The sequence below is a fragment of the Camelina sativa genome, chromosome 7 (assembly GCF_000633955.1).
Source record: "Camelina sativa cultivar DH55 chromosome 7, Cs, whole genome shotgun sequence".
NCBI classification, from domain to species: Eukaryota; Viridiplantae; Streptophyta; class Magnoliopsida; order Brassicales; family Brassicaceae; genus Camelina; species Camelina sativa.
The window spans coordinates 23,401,717-23,420,045 of record NC_025691.1 but is presented as its reverse complement, the minus strand read 5'-3'; the positions used below and the strand labels follow the sequence as shown (position 1 = coordinate 23,420,045).

The 18,329-nt window shown below is 40.4% G+C and overlaps 6 protein-coding genes across 6 annotated transcripts; 2 read left to right on the top strand and 4 right to left on the bottom strand.

Moving 5' to 3' along the window:
• Window positions 545–5,673, top strand: LOC104702152 (probable phosphoribosylformylglycinamidine synthase, chloroplastic/mitochondrial). The gene is made up of 5 exons (XM_010417975.1): window positions 545–736; window positions 1,024–1,444; window positions 1,534–2,102; window positions 2,205–4,581; window positions 4,684–5,673. The coding sequence occupies exons 1-5, from the start codon at window positions 695–697 to the stop codon at window positions 5,496–5,498; spliced, it is 4,224 nt and encodes a 1,407-aa protein (XP_010416277.1). The 5' UTR covers window positions 545–694; the 3' UTR covers window positions 5,499–5,673.
• Window positions 5,854–8,291, bottom strand: LOC104702149 (DNAJ protein JJJ1 homolog). Its single transcript, XM_010417973.1, has 3 exons — window positions 6,424–8,291; window positions 6,278–6,339; window positions 5,854–6,174 (listed from the first exon to the last, which is right to left on the bottom strand). The coding sequence occupies exons 1-3, from the start codon at window positions 8,191–8,193 to the stop codon at window positions 6,117–6,119; spliced, it is 1,890 nt and encodes a 629-aa protein (XP_010416275.1). The 5' UTR covers window positions 8,194–8,291; the 3' UTR covers window positions 5,854–6,116.
• On the bottom strand, window positions 8,288–11,149 carry LOC104702150 (mitochondrial substrate carrier family protein E-like). The gene is made up of 9 exons (XM_010417974.2): window positions 10,923–11,149; window positions 10,543–10,658; window positions 10,405–10,462; window positions 9,990–10,139; window positions 9,295–9,505; window positions 9,137–9,182; window positions 8,948–9,059; window positions 8,787–8,859; window positions 8,288–8,683 (listed from the first exon to the last, which is right to left on the bottom strand). The coding sequence occupies exons 1-9, from the start codon at window positions 11,014–11,016 to the stop codon at window positions 8,437–8,439; spliced, it is 1,107 nt and encodes a 368-aa protein (XP_010416276.1). The 5' UTR covers window positions 11,017–11,149; the 3' UTR covers window positions 8,288–8,436.
• LOC104702148 (glycine-rich RNA-binding protein 5, mitochondrial) lies at window positions 11,427–13,864 on the bottom strand. The gene is made up of 5 exons (XM_010417972.2): window positions 13,778–13,864; window positions 13,067–13,202; window positions 12,845–12,913; window positions 12,616–12,719; window positions 11,427–12,172 (listed from the first exon to the last, which is right to left on the bottom strand). Exons 2-5 carry the CDS (start codon window positions 13,182–13,184, stop codon window positions 11,648–11,650), a joined length of 816 nt encoding a protein of 271 aa, XP_010416274.1. The 5' UTR covers window positions 13,185–13,202; window positions 13,778–13,864; the 3' UTR covers window positions 11,427–11,647.
• Window positions 14,450–15,541, top strand: LOC104702147 (uncharacterized protein DDB_G0284459-like). Its single transcript, XM_010417971.1, has 2 exons — window positions 14,450–15,200; window positions 15,307–15,541. The coding sequence occupies exons 1-2, from the start codon at window positions 14,464–14,466 to the stop codon at window positions 15,539–15,541; spliced, it is 972 nt and encodes a 323-aa protein (XP_010416273.1). The 5' UTR covers window positions 14,450–14,463.
• On the bottom strand, window positions 15,695–18,276 carry LOC104702146 (glycerophosphodiester phosphodiesterase GDPD5). Its single transcript, XM_010417970.2, has 8 exons — window positions 18,052–18,276; window positions 17,485–17,663; window positions 17,192–17,375; window positions 17,000–17,074; window positions 16,788–16,897; window positions 16,423–16,641; window positions 16,168–16,323; window positions 15,695–16,078 (listed from the first exon to the last, which is right to left on the bottom strand). The coding sequence occupies exons 1-8, from the start codon at window positions 18,065–18,067 to the stop codon at window positions 15,839–15,841; spliced, it is 1,179 nt and encodes a 392-aa protein (XP_010416272.1). The 5' UTR covers window positions 18,068–18,276; the 3' UTR covers window positions 15,695–15,838.

Here is an 18,329-nt window from a genome sequence, read left to right as displayed (position 1 = left end):
CCCCCCTTATATTGAGTTGAAACATATGAATCTTATGGTCTCATTTCTTAATTGTTCTATGGATATATAATCGGTTAAGTCCCATGAAATCAAATCTTAGGGTCAGTGTTTGTTAAAGGGGTGGTTTTTACTGTTCTCTTCGATTATCAGCATCCAACAGTAGCCTATTGGGTGTGTAACTCAAACTTCTTTCAACTTGAAAAAAATTATTATTAGAGGAATTTTTCAAATCACTGATTAAACCTTTTAGTTATCATCTCTTACAAACATTTTTAATCCCAGAATTATCCTTAGAATGTGCTATAGTAACAAAAACCAAAATCGAAAGTCACTCAGAATAACCAAAAAACATGAGCAACAATATTGTCAAAAAAGGAAACAAAGAAGAAAAAAAAATGAAAAAACATGAGCAAGAGGTACCTCCTAGAAACATTGGGGACCCGAGTTGTAATGTCGGCCCATTGGACCTTTATTGGGCGCAACTTATAAAAAAAAATTAATCAGAATTTTGTTCTCCTGTAAACAAAATAAATACCAACAAACCTAAGATTCTTTGGAGACCAGACAAGAACTGTGTGTAGACTGCCGTACTCTCTCGGAGTCGGAGCTTCGGTCCCGTTAAGACAGCAGCAGAGCAAAAACCCTAAAACCCTTTCTGTCATTTTCTTTTGTTAGTCAGCCCATCTCTCTCGCGATGAATACCTCCCAAGCAACTCGTGCGGCTCTGTTCCTAAACGTAAATATTCTCTTTACTTTTTCTTTTCAGTGGTCCAAGTTTTGTAGCATCCATTGGTTGGTTGATCAACTTAATTACCCTCGTTCTACTGCTTATACTTATCGTGGATTGATTATTGATAGTGATGGTTTCGAACAGTACTATGTCGAGAATTTTAAGTTGTGTTGATGTTGTTAAGTAAAACGGAGGGAGGTGAATGCAGTAGCTTAGGACTCTAATCTCGTAGGAACTTTATATGATTTGGCATCCTCAATGTTTTCGTTTTAACAAGTTATTGGTTTTTGCAGGGTTCGAATAGACAAGCGATGCTTTTGCAGCGGAGCTCAACCAGTCAATTATGGGGTTCTGTTAGAACGAGAACTTCGCAGCTGTCTCTGAATCGAGCAAAAGCTGTTAGCTTGAGATGTTCTGCTCAACCTAATAAGCCTAAAGCAGCTGTTTTTGCTGGTTCTCTTGTTTCTGCTGATGAGCTACCGAGTTTGGTTGAGAAACCTGCTGCTGAGGTTATCCATTTCTATCGTGTGCCTTTGATTCAAGAAAGCGCAAATGCTCAACTCCTCAAGGCGGTTCAAACCAAAATCTCCAACCAGATTGTCAGTTTGACTACAGAACAATGTTTCAATATTGGCCTTGAATCGGAGTTGAAAGATGAAAAGGTCTCGGTTCTTAAGTGGATTCTTCAAGAAACATTTGAGCCAGAAAATTTAGGTACTTTTGCTTCTCATGCTACTTTTTTTCTCTTTGATTACATAATTCTTTGGGGGTTCTCTGTTATTGATGATTGTGTTCAATTTCAGGTGCTGATAGTTTTCTTGAGAGGAAGAAGCAGGAAGGACTCCATGCTGTAATTGTTGAAGTTGGTCCTAGATTGTCTTTTACAACAGCGTGGTCCACCAATGCAGTTTCAATATGTAGAGCATGTGGGTTAAACGAGGTGACTCGCTTGGAAAGGTCGAGGAGGTACCTCTTGTTCAGCAAGGAGCCACTGTTGGAAAATCAAATAATGGAATTTTCTGCAATGGTACATGACAGGATGACCGAGTGTGTGTACTCTCAAAAGCTGGTTTCATTTGAGACAAATGTAGTTCCAGAGGAAGTGAAGCTTGTGCCTGTGATGGAGAAGGGTCGGAAGGCGCTGGAAGAAATCAACCAGGAGATGGGTTTAGCCTTTGATGAGCAAGATTTACAGTATTATACTAGACTTTTCAGAGAGGACATCCAGCGTGATCCTACCAATGTGGAGCTATTTGATATCGCTCAATCAAACAGCGAGCACAGTCGGCACTGGTTCTTTGCTGGGAACATGGTTATTGATGGAAAGCCAATGGATAAGTCTCTTATGCAGATTGTAAAGAGCACTTGGGAGGTAACAATATAGGACTTCAGTTAAAATTTCTCTTTATGTTCTTTAGTTTGAAAATTTGGTTCAAATTAATTCACTCTTCTCTTTTGTTTTGGAATTTTGCAGGCAAATCGAAATAATTCTGTGATTGGGTTTAAGGATAACTCTAGTGCTATTAGAGGCTTTCTGGTGAACCAACTACGGCCTCTACTGCCTGGTTCAGTGTGCCTACTTGATGTCAGTGCACGTGATCTCGACATATTGTTTACTGCTGAGACCCATAATTTCCCTTGTGCTGTGGCTCCTTATCCTGGTGCTGAGACAGGTGCTGGAGGTCGAATCAGGGATACCCATGCAACAGGAAGAGGTTCTTTTGTGGTTGCATCAACTTCTGGCTACTGTGTTGGTAACCTTAACATGGAGGGATCTTATGCTCCATGGGAAGACTCGTCTTTCCAATACCCATTGAACCTAGCCTCACCTCTACAGATACTCATCGACGCTAGTAATGGTGCATCTGACTATGGGAACAAATTCGGAGAGCCGATGATTCAGGGGTATACCAGGACATTTGGAATGAGACTACCAAGTGGGGATAGACGAGAATGGTTGAAGCCTATTATGTTCAGTGCAGGGATTGGACAGATTGATCATACTCATATAACTAAAGGGGAGCCAGAGGTTGGGATGCTTGTTGTTAAGATTGGTGGACCTGCTTACCGTATTGGCATGGGAGGAGGAGCAGCTTCAAGTATGGTTAGTGGTCAGAATGATGCAGAACTTGATTTCAATGCTGTGCAACGTGGAGATGCTGAGATGTCTCAGAAGTTGTACCGTGTTGTCCGTGCTTGTATTGAGATGGGTGAGAAGAATCCCATTATCAGCATTCATGATCAAGGTGCTGGTGGAAACTGCAATGTTGTCAAAGAAATTATTTATCCACAGGGTGCAGAGATTGACATAAGAGCAGTTGTTGTTGGTGATCATACTATGTCAGTGTTGGAGATCTGGGGAGCAGAATATCAAGAGCAAGATGCGATCTTGGTGAAAGCTGAGAGCCGTGAGATTTTGCAATCGATATGTAAGAGGGAAAGGCTTTCGATGGCTGTGATTGGAACAATTAATGGGGGAGGTCGCTGTACTTTAATTGACAGCACAGCTGCAGCGAAGTGTAGTAAAGAAGGGCTACCTCCACCTCCACCTGCTGTGGATCTTGAACTTGAGAAGGTTCTTGGTGATATGCCTAAGAAGACGTTTGAGTTCAACCGCATTGCTTATGCACGGGAGCCACTTGATATTGCTCCTGGGATTACATTGATGGATTCTTTGAAAAGGGTTCTGCGATTACCATCAGTTTCTTCGAAGCGGTTCTTGACAACTAAAGTGGATAGATGTGTGACAGGTCTTGTTGCACAGCAGCAAACAGTTGGACCATTGCAGATCACTCTTGCTGATGTTGCAGTTATTGCACAGACATTCACAGATCTAACAGGTGGTGCATGTGCCATTGGCGAGCAACCCATCAAAGGTTTGCTTGATCCTAAAGCCATGGCTAGACTAGCTGTTGGAGAGGCTTTGACAAATCTGGTTTGGGCACAAGTCACTTCACTTTATGATGTTAAAGCCAGTGGTAACTGGATGTATGCTGCCAAGCTTGAAGGAGAAGGATCAGCGATGTATGATGCTGCGATTGCTCTATCAGAAGCGATGATCGAACTTGGTATTGCAATTGATGGTGGAAAAGACAGTCTTTCAATGGCAGCTCATGCGGATGGTGAGGTTGTTAAAGCTCCAGGAAACCTTGTGATTAGTGCCTATGTTACCTGTCCAGACATAACAAAGACAGTGACTCCGGATCTAAAGCTAGGAGATGATAATGGTATTCTCTTGCATGTTGATTTGGCAAAGGGAAAGCGGAGATTAGGTGGATCTGCACTGGCTCAGGTCTTCGGTCAGATTGGAAACGACTGTCCTGATCTTGATGATGTTCCATATCTGAAAAACGTTTTCGAGGGCATTCAAGCTCTCATTGCTGAAAACTTGGTATCTGCTGGACACGACATCAGTGATGGTGGACTAGTAGTAGCAGCTTTGGAAATGGCCTTTGCTGGAAACAAAGGTATAAATGTCGACTTGGCTTCGAATGGAATTAGCCTTTTTGAGACTTTGTTTTCTGAAGAACTTGGTCTCGTGATGGAGGTTAGTAAGAAAAACCTAGATGCTGTGATGGAAAAACTCCGTGGTTTCAATGTTACTGCTGAGATCATTGGAAACGTCACTGATTCGCCGTTGATAGAGGTAAAAGTGGATGGGATTACTCATTTGAGTGAGAAAACTTCATTCCTCAGAGACATGTGGGAAGACACCAGTTTCCAGTTGGAAAAGCTGCAACGATTGGCATCTTGTGTAGAGATGGAGAAAGAAGGTTTGAAGTCTAGGCATGAGCCTAATTGGAAACTCTCATTTACTCCTTCCTCGACCAACAGTAACTATATGTCTCAGGGTATGATCACTCTCAATGAGATTTTTCTTTTTTTTTTCTTTAATCATTTATAGAGATTACTTTTCCTGATGAAAATGTTTTGTTTATTGTATATGCACTCAGATGTTAAGCCAAAAGTAGCTGTGATCCGAGAGGAAGGCAGTAATGGAGACAGAGAAATGTCGGCTGCATTTTATGCTGCTGGTTTTGAACCTTGGGATGTGACAGTGTCTGATCTTCTAGCCGGAGATATCACCCTTGATCAGTTCCGCGGTATTGTGTTTGTCGGAGGGTTCAGTTATGCGGATGTTCTCGACTCAGCCAAAGGATGGGCTGCTTCAATAAGGTTCAACGAGCCTGTGTTGAGTCAATTTCAGGAGTTCTACAAAAGACCAGATACGTTCAGTCTTGGAATCTGTAATGGATGTCAGTTGATGGCTCTGTTAGGATGGGTTCCAGGTCCTCAACTTGGCGGGTCACTTGATACCTCGCAGCCAAGGTTTGTTCACAACGAATCAGGAAGGTTTGAGTGCAGGTTCACAAGCGTGACCATAAAGGACTCGCCATCGATAATGCTAAAAGGAATGGAGGGAAGTACTTTAGGAGTTTGGGCGGCTCATGGAGAAGGACGGGCTTATTTCCCGGACGAAGGAGTCTTGGACCATATGCTTCACTCAGATCTGGCGCCATTGAGATACTGTGATGATGATGGGAACATGACCGAAGCTTACCCTTTTAACCTCAATGGGTCACCCTTAGGGATAGCAGCTATATGTTCTCCTGATGGGAGACATTTGGCGATGATGCCTCATCCTGAACGTTGTTTCTTGATGTGGCAGTTTCCATGGTACCCAACAAGCTGGGACGTTGAGAAAGCTGGGCCGAGTCCATGGTTGAAGATGTTCCAGAATGCTAGGGACTGGTGCTCTCAGCTTTAAAGTCATGTGTAGCCTGTGTTCTTATATCTGCAGGATTGTACGTTTGGTGTTTTGCAGAGTTTTTGAAAGTTGTCGACAAGATCATGTGCTTTTAGTGAGACTTGATGAATGCTTTTTTGTCCTCCACGTTGTATTCAAACTCTGGAAATTAAGCATGAATTTATTCTCTTTAATCTCTGCTTACCCATAAAAAATAAAATCTTTTTACCCACCCCACGAGTCAATTTCTTTGAGAACAATGAGGCGTACGAGAGCAGTTTCAAGATGCTAAACATGGATTTGACAGAAAACCAGGGTCTTGATTTCACAATCTTAAATCTGATATATAGTTAATACTGTTGTTTACTTATCAAAGAAGATGCAATTCTCTTCTAGCCAAGCTTTATAATAGAATTCTTCTCTGCAAAATCATTGCTTTCAAACATACAAGCAGTTGGTACACATAGTTTGGTCATCAATTCGTTTGCCCTACAACAATGTCAAAACGTAGCTTATTTGCTCTCTATCCCCCTTGTTCATTGTGTCCATGTATAAATTTAATCAAAGAATGCAATTCTCCAGCCAATCTTTGGTTCTTCTCTTCATAATCCTTAGATGTACTATAAAATGAGCAATAGATCATCGGGATTTCACTGTTGCATGACCGCTATCAGCCAAATGCTTGTGTAGTTTTGTTCTGCCCATCGTAGATATAAATGGTGAGTCGACATTTGCATGATACAACATACTGCTGGAGAATAAGAGAAATGACAGAAAGAAAAAATATCTAATGAACCAACCTCGACTCAAACTCCTCCCCACATCTATCGCATTCATTATTACTGTTTTTCTTCGTGGTGCCCTGCATTTTAATATATATGAGTTCCAAGAATTATCACACCAAATATGTGATGTAGTGATGCTACAAGGGGGAGGAAGATTTTACCTTGCTTTTCATTCCTCTGGTGGATTTCTTTGATCTGGGAACCTTCTTGTAATCCTGCGTCTCCATGTCTCGATTTACATATGGAGTATTATCATCAGCTTCACTGCTCTTTTCCGTTGATCCGCCAAGGTTATTCTTATCCTTACCCTTCTTGCTTCTTCGCCTCCGGCCTGTGCTCTTCCTGTTATCATACTGCATTGAATCTGCCTCATCCTTCTGAGAATCCTCAAAGGCTCTGGAAGCTGAGTCCGTTGCATTCACATTTTCGTCTGGATCATCGTCATCTTCAGGTATCTGTACTTTGATGGTATCATCTGCCATTTCTTTTCCAGCATCATGTTTGCTTCTCTCCTCCTTGGCTTCTTTATTCCTACCTGTGCTTTTCTGGTTATCAAATTCGCTGAAATCTGCTGTGTCCCTCTCAATCTCGACTTCAACTTCATCTTCTTCCATTGATACAGAATTCTTTCGCTTATTTTTCTGCCCAGATACCATTTTCTTGAGTAGACTCATCTCGTCATCGACATCCTCATCCTCACTTTCACTAGATCCTTTCATATCCTCCTCTGCCCCAAAATACTCATCATCAGTTTCATCAGCCTCACCTGATACTTCCTCCTTAACATCTTCATCTTCACCGTCAATATTAAACCCCTCCTGAAACTTCTCATGCAGCTGGTCTACACTTTCAGGTGGGTCCAATGTCTCATCAATCTCTTCCTCCTCTGTTTCCTCTTCATAATCAGTGAGTGACTCTCTCAACTCCGCCACTTTCTCTTTGTGCTTCTTCGACTGTTCATGGTTTTTCCACTGCTTCTCACTTTTGAACTTCTTGCTACAAACAATGCAATAAAGCTGCTCATTCTTCCTCTCTGCATCATCATCATCCTCTTCCAACACATTGAACCCTGCCCCTTCCTCCTCTCCCTCGTGAGCCTTAGCCCAATCAGGCTCCTCATAGTTCATAGCTCTCTCCAATCTCTCCTTCTCCATCTTCTTCTTCCTCTCCCTCTCTTCCTCCTTCTTCTTCACCATCATGTCAATCACTCTCTTGTCCCTCTTCTTCACAAACTCTGCCAAACCTCTCACGGTATCATTATACTCTCTTTTAGCTTTCTTCCTCAGCTTCTTGTTCTCCTCCTCCATCAATCTTCTCGATTTCCGGTTAGGTCCAGCCACGACATCATACTGATCAACCCAGCAGAAATCCATAACAGTGCAAAAACCTAACCAGTAATTATAAAACGCCGTCACCTGAGCGTAAGGACTCTCTAGATTCCCCATAATCGGAGCTTCCCTCACAGAATCCATCCTCAAACCTAACGTCCTCGCGAACTTAATCTCGTTTAGGTAAACACTGTTAAACACATCGTAGAACACCTTGTAGAATCCTTTCCCTGTATCTGAATACCCGGAATACACAGTGGTAGAGAAGAAAGCGAATAGATCCGGAACAGAGCCGCCAGGCATTCCACCTGATTTCGAGCCACCGGCTGAGCCATGGTCGGCGAATAGAATCTGAGATCGGTGAGAATCATACCAGGCTCGCTCCTTGGGATCGGATAGAACCTCGTAAGCGTGAACGAGCTCTTGGAACTGGGCGGTGGCTTCAGCCTCTGATAATCCACCGGCTTTCATAAGCTTGTCGGGATGACGCTGTAGAGCTAAACGACGATAAGCGGATCGAATCTCGTCCGGCGACGATTCCTTGCTGATTCCGAGAACCTCGTAGTGACATCGTTTCTCCGAGCGAGACGACGAAGACGCCATCTCCTTGTTTCTTTTTAGGGTTTAGACTATTTTGTCTTTAGTCTTATAATTAATTTCATTCTTTTATCTTCAGGGCTTTAATATAAACGGAAACTAAAGAAAAGTATCTTATTAAAGAAAAGATCAGATTGTTGTGTTGTTAACAGTAGTATCTTAGAAGAGCAAACAAAACATTGAAGCCATTTACAGACAAGTTTGTGAATGCTCCTCGCTCTTTCTTTATACTTGGAGACAAGAATCTCACTAATTCTCACCAACCTCACGTACTGAAGAAGTAGAAGATGTTTTCCTCTCTATGCTCAAATTTGAGACGACGTTGTTATTCTTGTTACCTTTCTCTCTGAAATTATCTCTAAGGAATTCAACGGCCATGAAGGTGAGTGCTGAGGCTGGAATATACCACATGACCCTTGGGACACTTCCCCGGAAAAAACCCTCTGGACCTTCCTTCCTCCATATCTGCCCAACTGCATCCAGCCATCCCTTGTACCTACAATTCAATGAGATTACAAGGTTAAATCAAAACAAGTTCTTCAATTTTATTGGGATGCTATTTAGATGATCATTGGTATCTGTAAGAAGATGAGACATACTTGATCGTTGATCCTTGCACTTGCAGTCTTGTTTTTACAACATCGAGTGGAGTTGTCAGATACGCGCTTAGTCCTGGAGAAACATTAATTAAACATGAGTCACTATGTTGGATGAGCTATTTGAAACGGATTCTTTTATAGCTGATCTCATTCTAACGTACCACCAGCTAATCCTCCCAATACGAGACCTTCTATCGAACTGTTGACTCCATACTGTGGAAACTTTTTCTTTCCCTGATCCGTTAGATCCTTTAATGCTTCATAGAACACTACCTGAGAGTGAAAACAGAACGAACATGAGGACAAGGACCCTAAGATGAATGGAGGTAACACTTTCACTGGAGTCATACCATAAAACCAGCAAAAGGCACATCCCTCGCTAGTGTAGACCAATATCTGCCAGCAGAGAAAGGAAATATAATTATTACATGAGTCTCTTGACACGATTGCAACAATTAGAGTGATGTATCCAATTTGTATCATAATAGCCTGAACAAAAATAACATACCCAGCATACAGTCCTTTAGGCCCTTGCTCTTTCCATATTGAGCATCCAGCTTGGAACATACCAGTATAATAACCATACATGTCACCTCTTGGTTTCACCGGAACACTGTTTCTCGAAATAAAAGAGCTCCAGGAGCTACTCGTTCCCTGAATTTGCATCCGCTGCTTTATGACTTCACAAGGAACATATACGAACGAACCAAGTGTGTCACCTGAAACACGGGAAGAGGCAGAAGAATACAAAGGAATCAGAAGCTTTATAACTTCAGATAAATCTAGGTTTACTTTCATTTTCAATCTTTTTGGGAATCCCCGCATGAAGGGTATGAAAAACCTACAGCCACAATTTTTCATGATGATATCACAACAAGGCCAGTCAATGACGTCTCATGATAGAGTAATAAAAATTGCAGTTCTACATATTCTCAAGTAAGCAATCAGCAATTCTTGCAACCTTGATCTTGTGTGGTTTGGTGAAAACCTGGATATTATCTATTAATGACCCACCATATCCGTAAGGTAGAATCATCACATGTCTGATATATGATTCTTCAGCCAGGTGATATCAAGTTTCATTTCTGCTGCATGCTTGGCATTCTAAGTCAATTTGCAATTAAATGGACATATGTTTCCCTCCTATCTTTACAATTATTTCAATGATAAGATGACTGTGAGAGAGACAGTTAGATAACATACCAACAGCTCCTGCTATAAAATGCGCCCAGTGCCCTGCTAAGCTGGGATGAGACTCTTCGATCCATTTCTTTGTGGACTCAATAAAACCAAAGTAGGTTGCTCCAGTGGCAAGAGATCCAGTGACTCCAGGAGCAATGCCCCTATAAAAGCCTGAGATAAGGTCAGTAGCAATATATTTAAACAAAGAATACGGACCATAGATAGTTTTCTGTTCCAAGTTTGCAGCACAAACATGTACAGCAAAGACTGTGTGTTGCTTAGAACGATGATAAGTAGGAGAATGAATCACACATAGGCATGCCTCAAGAAGAGAAAAGAGGAATACATTTCACATTTTACAAAGAGAATGGAATACACAATACAGCCATACTTGAAAGTTGAAAGAAGATGAAGTAAAAGCGTATGGATGAAATACCTTTCAATCCATCACCAACCCAGACAGTCCGGAGCATTTGCGGAATGCTCTTTTGCCTCTGAAATCAACAACTAAACACGATTAGAGAGATGGTACACTCCCAAAAGGCCATTGAAAGTGATATCCAGTTATTAATACCTGAGTTGCATTCATGATAATCTGACTCTGAAGTCTGGTTTTGAGAGTATCCACAGGATGCATCATCCCTTCTCCAAAAGCTCCAGCTAAACCTCCCCATAAGAACTCTCTCCAAACTACATCAATGATTCAATGTGTTGAAAGTTAAACTAATTGACCAGACTTGCAACTATTGGATTCCGACGAAATTGAAAAATCACTGCCACTGAACATGATCCAGGTGTTTGTCACCACAATCACCAGACGAAATCTCAACGTTTCCGCTAAAAGAAAACTCATCGTTTCAGCGTAATCATGATCATCAATCAAATCTACAACGATTTCCGCATCAACAAACCAAAGAGAACGATGAAGGCGAAGAAGAGAGACTCGTCGATTACCGAAAAATTGATCCGGCGTGGCTTTGATTTCGACGCTCTTACGATAATTCAGAGGAGGTTGCTCATGGCTCGAATTGGAGCTCTTCTTCGCCATTTCCGTTTACTGAACCTTCTCGAACCTTCCAAGAGTTGTTTGTTAGGGTTTATGAGGTTTTAATGAAAGCACAGTTGCGCTTCTCGCAAATTCGCCGTGACCGGCGACGAATACCAATTTGTGAACCGCAACGATTTACTGAAAACATTTAGAAAAATAATAATTTTTAATATTTTCAGAAAACATCTTATGGGTAAAATTGTAATTTCATCTGTTCATAACTCTTCTCCAAGAAATTAACAACATAAATAACCAACGAGAGCCGTAAACGAAATCGGCGTCGAGTTTTCCGGTGTTATACACTCTTCTTAGATTTTTCTAGTTGCAAACCAGTGTAGATTGGATTGTCTTCAATTTTAAGAATCTTGTTAAATCATTGAATTAGTACTCTTTTAGTAGAAGATCTTCAATTGTTATATAAGTTACTACAGTTTTTATTATTTGGCCTCAAAATGTGAGAAAACAAGAAAACAAAACGCGACCAACAATAGAGGTTTCCTACATGATAAAACAACCACAAACGTCAAAAGTAGATATTAAGAAACTTCCATTAGTTTAAGAACATGACTGAACCCGATAAACAAAAAGTTTCAGAACTGACGCAAACGTAGGAAGGCTCAACATTGTAAGACTAGGCTCTCTTTGCAACATCACCATCGTCAGTATGATCAAACCCATCTTGACCATTCTCTGTTTTACCGTTCTCTGCATCACCAAATTGATTGTCACTGCCACCAAATTGTTCATCGCCACCAATACCGCTTTCAAGCTGATGATCTGTATCGTTGCCTAATGGTTGGTTGCTGCCAAACTTTTCATCAAAGCCAGCATTAGTGGAGCTGCCTTGGGTAAAGTTGTCACTTCCACCAACACCACCTGCAACACCTCCATATCCACCCCCACTGCCAAAATTGCTTCCATAACCACCACCAACGGCATTGCCACCATAAGGAGAGTTACCTCCATAACCACCAGCGTTTCCACCATAAGAAGGGTTCCCTCCGTAACCACCAGCATTACCTCCATAACCAGAACCTCCCCCGTAGCCACCGGCATTGCCTCCGTAACCACCACCAGGACCACCGAATCCCCTTCCTCCAAACCCACTTCCTCTTTCAGTTGCGTAATTCACCCTAATTCTTCGACCATGAAGGTCCTGTATGCAAGCCAAAACATAAAAACAAAAAATGACCAATTGACAATGCTAAACAAAGAAGGTACAGTTTCACCGTTTTCTGAATCATCTAGAGTCTAGACACAACCTCAATACAAAGCTTTTTTTCTTTTGTAGCGAAATATACAATCCACAAATAGAATGATATACTGCTCCACAGTCAGCTCTTCATTAAGAAAGAGCAAGTCACTGCTTAACCGATGAATGGTATTTCTAGCTAGATGATGACACCTACCCTATCTATGTTGTCAACGTTTTGAAAGGACAAAGTGTTCTAGACACATGACACGTCAGGGCACAACCGATTTTTGAACATGGTAGAGCTTACAGAAGAAGACACTGAGCCAGAAAAGGAAAAGAAATGACAAATGAATAAGTCACACGACACTTGAGTATCAAAAGACGCTGCAACATTTGTTTGTTACCTGTCCATCCAATTGCATGGCATTACTAGCCTCCTCGCTTGAAGTAAATGTTACGAAAGCAAAGCCCCTTGATCTGCCAGTTTCACGGTCCACAATAATTTTCGCTGCAATTAATAAAACTTAGTCAGTTGCCAAGAGTAAAACGATCAAAATTATTCAGAAGCAAGTAGGAGTTAAAACTTAAATGGCTAGAGTTTTGCAATAACATAAAAGAAAATAGCTATCTTACCATCAACAACTTCTCCATATTTGCTAAAAGCTTCTCTTAAGCCAAATTCATCAGTGCTGTAGGAGATACCTGAAGAACCATAGACAATNCGTAAGCCAAACTCATCAGTGCTGTAGGAGATACCTGAAGCAACATAGACAATTTTGAGACAAACAAGCAGAGAGAAATAGAACCAAAAAAAAAAAGTACTCTCTCACACAACGGAAATAGAGATGTAATCACCTCCAACAAAGACTTTCGACGAAGACATGCAACGGATGGTCTGTAGCATTGAGCTAGAGGCAGTGACACGAGAGCTGGTCTGACTAAATATCCTTCCAACTTTACTTAAGAAAGCCATGTTGAGTAAACACGTATTCTGGAAGTGGAAGCAAATGAAAGAGCATTCACTAAATGGTTAGACAAATTAAAGACATACCAAAATATAGATAGCATTTCCCGAAATCCAGAATCATAAGATAAAACTCATGAATAAATACGTGAGACTCATCAATTCAATCGTCAATAAAAGTAAGAAAAAGGACTTTTTTCACAGAATTAATCATGCACAATACAAGAAAAATACTTAAAAATGATCTGTTCTCTTGTTTTGCTATACGTATGAGACACAATATCAGATTACAAAATTTCTAATTCCAGCAACAAACATCAGTTCGAAGGTGAGAATTTCACAAAAAGATTAACAAAATCATACAAAGGTCAACTCAACTAAACCTCATAAATCGCTTCATTCAGTAGTCAGAACCATGAAACGAAACATCAATAAACACATCTAAACCCGAAATCAAGCTTGCAGACGAGAATCGTAAACAAAAATATCAACAAAGAGAAAACAATCTAACTTCAGATCAACGAATGACACATCAGAATAAACAAATAAAAAATCGAATCCATCCATAAAATTAGAAGAATCGACGAGAGACAGTAACTCACTCTCTAGGGTTTAACGGAGATGATCTCTCTGGAAGCGTCTTTCAATTCTCGCCAGTAGTGAAAACCCTGAAACCAATGTGTACCAGAGAGGCTTATGGTAAAGCGTTTCGCTTATCCTGTCCGTTGATTTATTTGTCTTCCATCTCGACCGTTGGTTCGGATTCACCCGCTGATTTGAGTTTTATTCTAAACCAATCAAATTGAGTTTAAACCGGAAACCGGATTAAAATGATCAAATCTTTTTTATCTCTTTACTTAGCAAATGGCGAAAAATAGTTTATTATTATCAGTAAGCAAAAAAATAAAAAAAACTCCTTGACGCGTGCAAGTCCCTTTAAACCCTCAATCTCCAAATTCCAAAACCCACAAAAAAAAACATCTTCTGTAATTTTCTAAAATTAAATCTCTTGTGTTGCTTGTGTTCATCGTCTTCATTGTCATCTTGTGAAATTTTCTAAAATTAAATCTCTTGTGTTGCATGCTTGTGTTCATCGTCATCTTCTGAAACGTAAGGCTGATTAAACCTCTTCGTAAAATATCATTAATGTTTTTTCTTTTCTTTTCTTTAGATGCATGAAATCCATAGTTAATTCTTTGTCTTTCTCTTATTACGTTGCAGATTGAAAACAAATTGGCAAGAAATAGTTAAAACCCAAGAAACAAATTCTTACGTTTTTTTGAAAATCATGGAATCTCAAGAACAAAGTTTTTTTAACCCCACGAACCAAAACGTAGCATCTAAACCTGAGACAGAAGATCCAATCTCACGACTATCTTCTTCTTCTTCCTCGTCTTGTTCTTCCATAGAAGCCGAACCAAGACCTGATCAGAATCTAAACAACAACATCAACGTACATCAATCTCCTCCGATACAAGTCATGGAGAGATCTACAGACAACACAACAACAACAACAACAACGACAACGACCTCGAGCCCTACTACACCTGCTTACAGGATCCCTTCACATGTCTTCGCAAGAACAACCTCTACAGCTCCAGTTGAATGGAGCACTATGTCCAATGAATCCCTTTTCAGCATTCATATGGGTAACAATAGCTTCACCGGAGGAGATTATTTCAAATCGGGCGAGCTCACGTTTCCTCAGCCTCCTTCACCAATTACTCCTCCTTTGCCTTCCCCTTCACCATCCCCTCCCCAAAACTCAAACAAAGGAGGAGCCGGGGGAGGAGGAGGAGTGGTGGCTGAGGCCAAAACTCCGGTCGATATAGGCAAAAAAGCAGCTGAAACAGACAAAGCTTACCGCGCAAGTAAAGAAGACGAACAAAAAGCTGCAGCAAGTATACGAGAGGTTATCATGGCTAATGAAGCTGCTAACAAAGACAACAACAAAACGAATAAACTGGATCGTTCGGTTTCTCGTCGCTCTGAAGATTTCAGCCTCAAGTCTTTTGCTTTTCCAGTGTAAGAATTGTTACGATCATCTGTTTTCTATCTCTGTTTCAATCTTTCATGTCTCCAAATAGAAATGTGTTTTTTTTCTCACTTTTTTTGGTTGCTCATTGCGTAGACTGGGGAATGCAGACAAGGGCGGGCTACAAGGTTCCACGCCTCAAAATAAGCAGAGGAAGCCTTCCCTGCCAGAGACACCAAAGATTTCAAATGAGGCGGGTGGTGGAGATGAAGGATTTAAGAAAGAGGAAGCTCCTAAATCAGTAGCTTCCAAAGCAGAAGCTGATCGTGCCACTAATCACAAACCCAAATGGCTATCTTGCTTCCCTTGCTGCACAACCTTCTGCGTCTAAATGAAACATCTTTCTGAAGGAATTGAGTTTGATTTGTGTACTATCGTTTCAGTTTGATAGAGAATTCGTTTTATCTTCTTCTACGTATTATAGAAGTTTGTTCCAAGATTAACAAAAATCGTTTTTAACTTTTGTGTCTTGTGAAGTAAACAATTACAGTTTGATAAGGTTGTGTATTTTTTCTTTGATTTTATCTTTAAGACTCCTCTGCTTCTTAACAATTGTGTTATCATTAAGAATTTATTCTACACAATTAATGGGAAACAATAGGTTTCTGATAGGTGTTGATGTGGAACTTCAAGCCTTTGCATAAGGGAGGACCAAAGAGGCAATTTGACTCAGAAGTTGTCGTGGGGACTTGGAGGTATCAGGTAATGGAGATGTCCATTCTTGAAAGTTATGGAGGCTGCCTGTGAAATCAGTGAAGAGCCCATCAACTCCAATCACATTAATCCAGTAGTCGTACTCCTTATATGGGTCTTGGCTAAAGTTTAAGTGTAAGAATTCGTGTTCATTCCTGTACGTATATGGATGCACCTGAATTTGTAACACAAAGAGCATGATCAAGAAGTTGTTATTAGCATGTGTAACTGACTCTCAGTGTCTGGATGAATCTTAAATCCTACCTGTAGATTATGTGCATGAGCTCTTTTGACCAAATCTGTTGGGGCTAGCATATAGTTGTTATTTACTGGAACAACTGTATCCTTCCATGGTCCGATCCCCACAACATATTGCTTAATGTAGTTAAAATACGTATCTGATGTAATTTCTGCGTATGTCTGCAAAGAGTTGCAAGAAGGAACGATCAGTCACTTTTACTTTAGAAGCAAAAGAACTTTCAAGAATCAAAAAAACAATATCAAGAGCAGAGCATTGACCTGGTTAGTGTCTTGTGTTGGCATGGTAACATCGTCTATTAGGAGGACTTTTGGCGAGTCTGTCAAATTTGATATGTACACGAGTGAAGTTGGTGCAAATGACTGAATAAATAATGGTTTTTTTAACCACTTCTTGGACAAATATGAGCCTCCATACCCGTACTTCTTTAGTGTCTCCACAACTTTATCCTCAAATCTCTTACCACCAGGCCATTTGACCTGCAAATATATAACAGTGATAGAAGCAAACGGTTAAGGTTTCACCTAGAGGGGAAATGAAAACCAAAAGGTAATATGAGGCTTTTTAAGTCAATCTAGAGAATTTCAGCAAAGTAGAAGTCAATCTTGAGAGGATTGTGGCTCACATGCTGGTTCATTAAAACAGGATTTTTGATCTCAGGATAAATCCCAACAACTCTTGGAGCATCCCGAGCAATGGCAATGAATTCTTCAAATGTAATGATAGGGTACTTTCCTGGAATACAAACAAGAGATGGTCGTGGTTAAATACTCCCTGTACCAAGCGAATTTATAATTCTTTTCAACAGCTAAATCTAGGAAAGAAAGAATAGCTAACCGTTATATTGCTGGTCTCGAAAAGCATATCTCTGTTTTGTACGTAGTGTCTTCAGTTCTTTGAGAGTAAAATCAACTAGAAGGAATCAAAGAGGAACCACTTGTTAGCAAATATCTAAATTCAAATAAGTGAATGCTGAAGCAAATGAAACCATGAGCATGCATCAACTCAGGAAGATTAAAGGTAACTTACAAGGGAAAAAGCCAGTGACATTGAATCCTTGCACCTCATATGTCTTTTTACGATCAGCAAACTCCTTGTGGGTGGCAACATTGGTTGTTTCGTCAAGGATAACATCATGGAAACATATAAGCACACCATCTTTGGATGATAAGATATCTGTTTCTATGAAGTCTGTACCCTCTTCAATTGCCCTCTATCAAAAGGAAAAAAAAGTGGTTAGCAACAATATTCTAGGGAAGAAGAAGAAGATCCAATTCAAATAAGCAGAAGGTGAATGGATCAAGAAAGGGGAAATGGTATACCAAGTAAGAAGCTGCAGTTTCTTCAGGAATCTCTCCGTTGGAACCTCTGTGTGCGATGTTGTAGGGGCGTGTAGTCTGAAGTGGAAGCTTACCACTTTGAGGTTCTTTACCAGGGAGTGGGTACAATGTCCTCCCGGCACACAGAGTAAGTAGAGATAGCCATATCAAGGGTAAGCATTCTGTAAGTAAGATCACCAATAACCACTTTGTATTATTAGACTTCACCTTCCTACAAGCTTCGGTTTATACTTATCGCAGAAGCCAACAACAGATCCAAATTTTAACTTGTAGTGGAATAGGAAACAAAGCCAATTAAAACAGAAATAAGAAACAAACAAACCCAGATTCTTTACTATTCAGTTTAATGGATGAGCAAGAACGTCAAAAGGGTAAAAGATAATGTTTTGTAAACTGGTAAATTAGAAACAAAAATATTAAACGAATCGGCAACTCTAATGCAATAGAAGCAATCAAGCAAGTTTACAACAATATACACAGATGGAGAAAATTACAAATCCTGTCTCGATAAACAAAAAGAAAAAGGTTGAAATTGAGAAGGTAACTTACTTGTAAGAAGAACCATGACGATCTCCTGGATGGATCGGAGAGCTGGTTTGATTCGCTTTCTGTTTTGTCCCTTATCCGACTCTATCGGTTCTTGTCCATTTACATGGTTTTATAATCGCTATTTATGTCACACTCTTTCTTACTCCGTTGACCTCTCTGCTATTGGCTTACCGTTCTTGGGCGAATATGTATCACATTCATCTTCAATTCACATTCTCCCGAATATTCCTTAGTTTTTTTTTTTGGTTGAGAAGACTTTTTAAGCTTTTGCATTTTTG

Excerpts from the sequence above, each read along its gene's own strand:
- LOC104702152 (XM_010417975.1), top strand. The coding sequence starts at position 695 with ATGAATACCTCCCAAGCAACTCGTGCGGCTCTGTTCCTAAAC. Across the intron at positions 1,445-1,533 it reads ATTTGAGCCAGAAAATTTAG|GTGCTGATAGTTTTCTTGAG; the intron begins GTACTTTTGCTT and ends GTTCAATTTCAG. Across the intron at positions 2,103-2,204 it reads TTGTAAAGAGCACTTGGGAG|GCAAATCGAAATAATTCTGT; the intron begins GTAACAATATAG and ends GGAATTTTGCAG.
- LOC104702149 (XM_010417973.1), bottom strand. The coding sequence starts at position 8,193 with ATGGCGTCTTCGTCGTCTCGCTCGGAGAAACGATGTCACTACGAGGTT. Across the intron at positions 6,340-6,423 it reads CCAGAGGAATGAAAAGCAAG|GGCACCACGAAGAAAAACAG; the intron begins GTAAAATCTTCC and ends ATTAAAATGCAG. Across the intron at positions 6,175-6,277 it reads GGGGAGGAGTTTGAGTCGAG|AACAAAACTACACAAGCATT; the intron begins GTTGGTTCATTA and ends TACGATGGGCAG.
- LOC104702150 (XM_010417974.2), bottom strand. The coding sequence starts at position 11,016 with ATGGCGAAGAAGAGCTCCAATTCGAGCCATGAGCAACCTCCTCTGAAT. Across the intron at positions 9,506-9,989 it reads TTTTATAGCAGGAGCTGTTG|GTGACACACTTGGTTCGTTC; the intron begins GTATGTTATCTA and ends CCCGTGTTTCAG. Across the intron at positions 9,183-9,294 it reads CCTAAAGGACTGTATGCTGG|ATATTGGTCTACACTAGCGA; the intron begins GTATGTTATTTT and ends CTCTGCTGGCAG.
- LOC104702148 (XM_010417972.2), bottom strand. The coding sequence starts at position 13,184 with ATGGCTTTCTTAAGTAAAGTTGGAAGGATATTTAGTCAGACCAGCTCT. Across the intron at positions 12,914-13,066 it reads GTCGAAAGTCTTTGTTGGAG|GTATCTCCTACAGCACTGAT; the intron begins GTGATTACATCT and ends ATGGTTCTTCAG. Across the intron at positions 12,173-12,615 it reads CCATGCAATTGGATGGACAG|GACCTTCATGGTCGAAGAAT; the intron begins GTAACAAACAAA and ends GCTTGCATACAG.
- LOC104702147 (XM_010417971.1), top strand. The coding sequence starts at position 14,464 with ATGGAATCTCAAGAACAAAGTTTTTTTAACCCCACGAACCAAAACGTA. Across the intron at positions 15,201-15,306 it reads AAGTCTTTTGCTTTTCCAGT|ACTGGGGAATGCAGACAAGG; the intron begins GTAAGAATTGTT and ends CTCATTGCGTAG.
- LOC104702146 (XM_010417970.2), bottom strand. Across the intron at positions 16,324-16,422 it reads CAACACAAGACACTAACCAG|ACATACGCAGAAATTACATC; the intron begins GTCAATGCTCTG and ends AACTCTTTGCAG. Across the intron at positions 16,079-16,167 it reads CTCATGCACATAATCTACAG|GTGCATCCATATACGTACAG; the intron begins GTAGGATTTAAG and ends TTACAAATTCAG.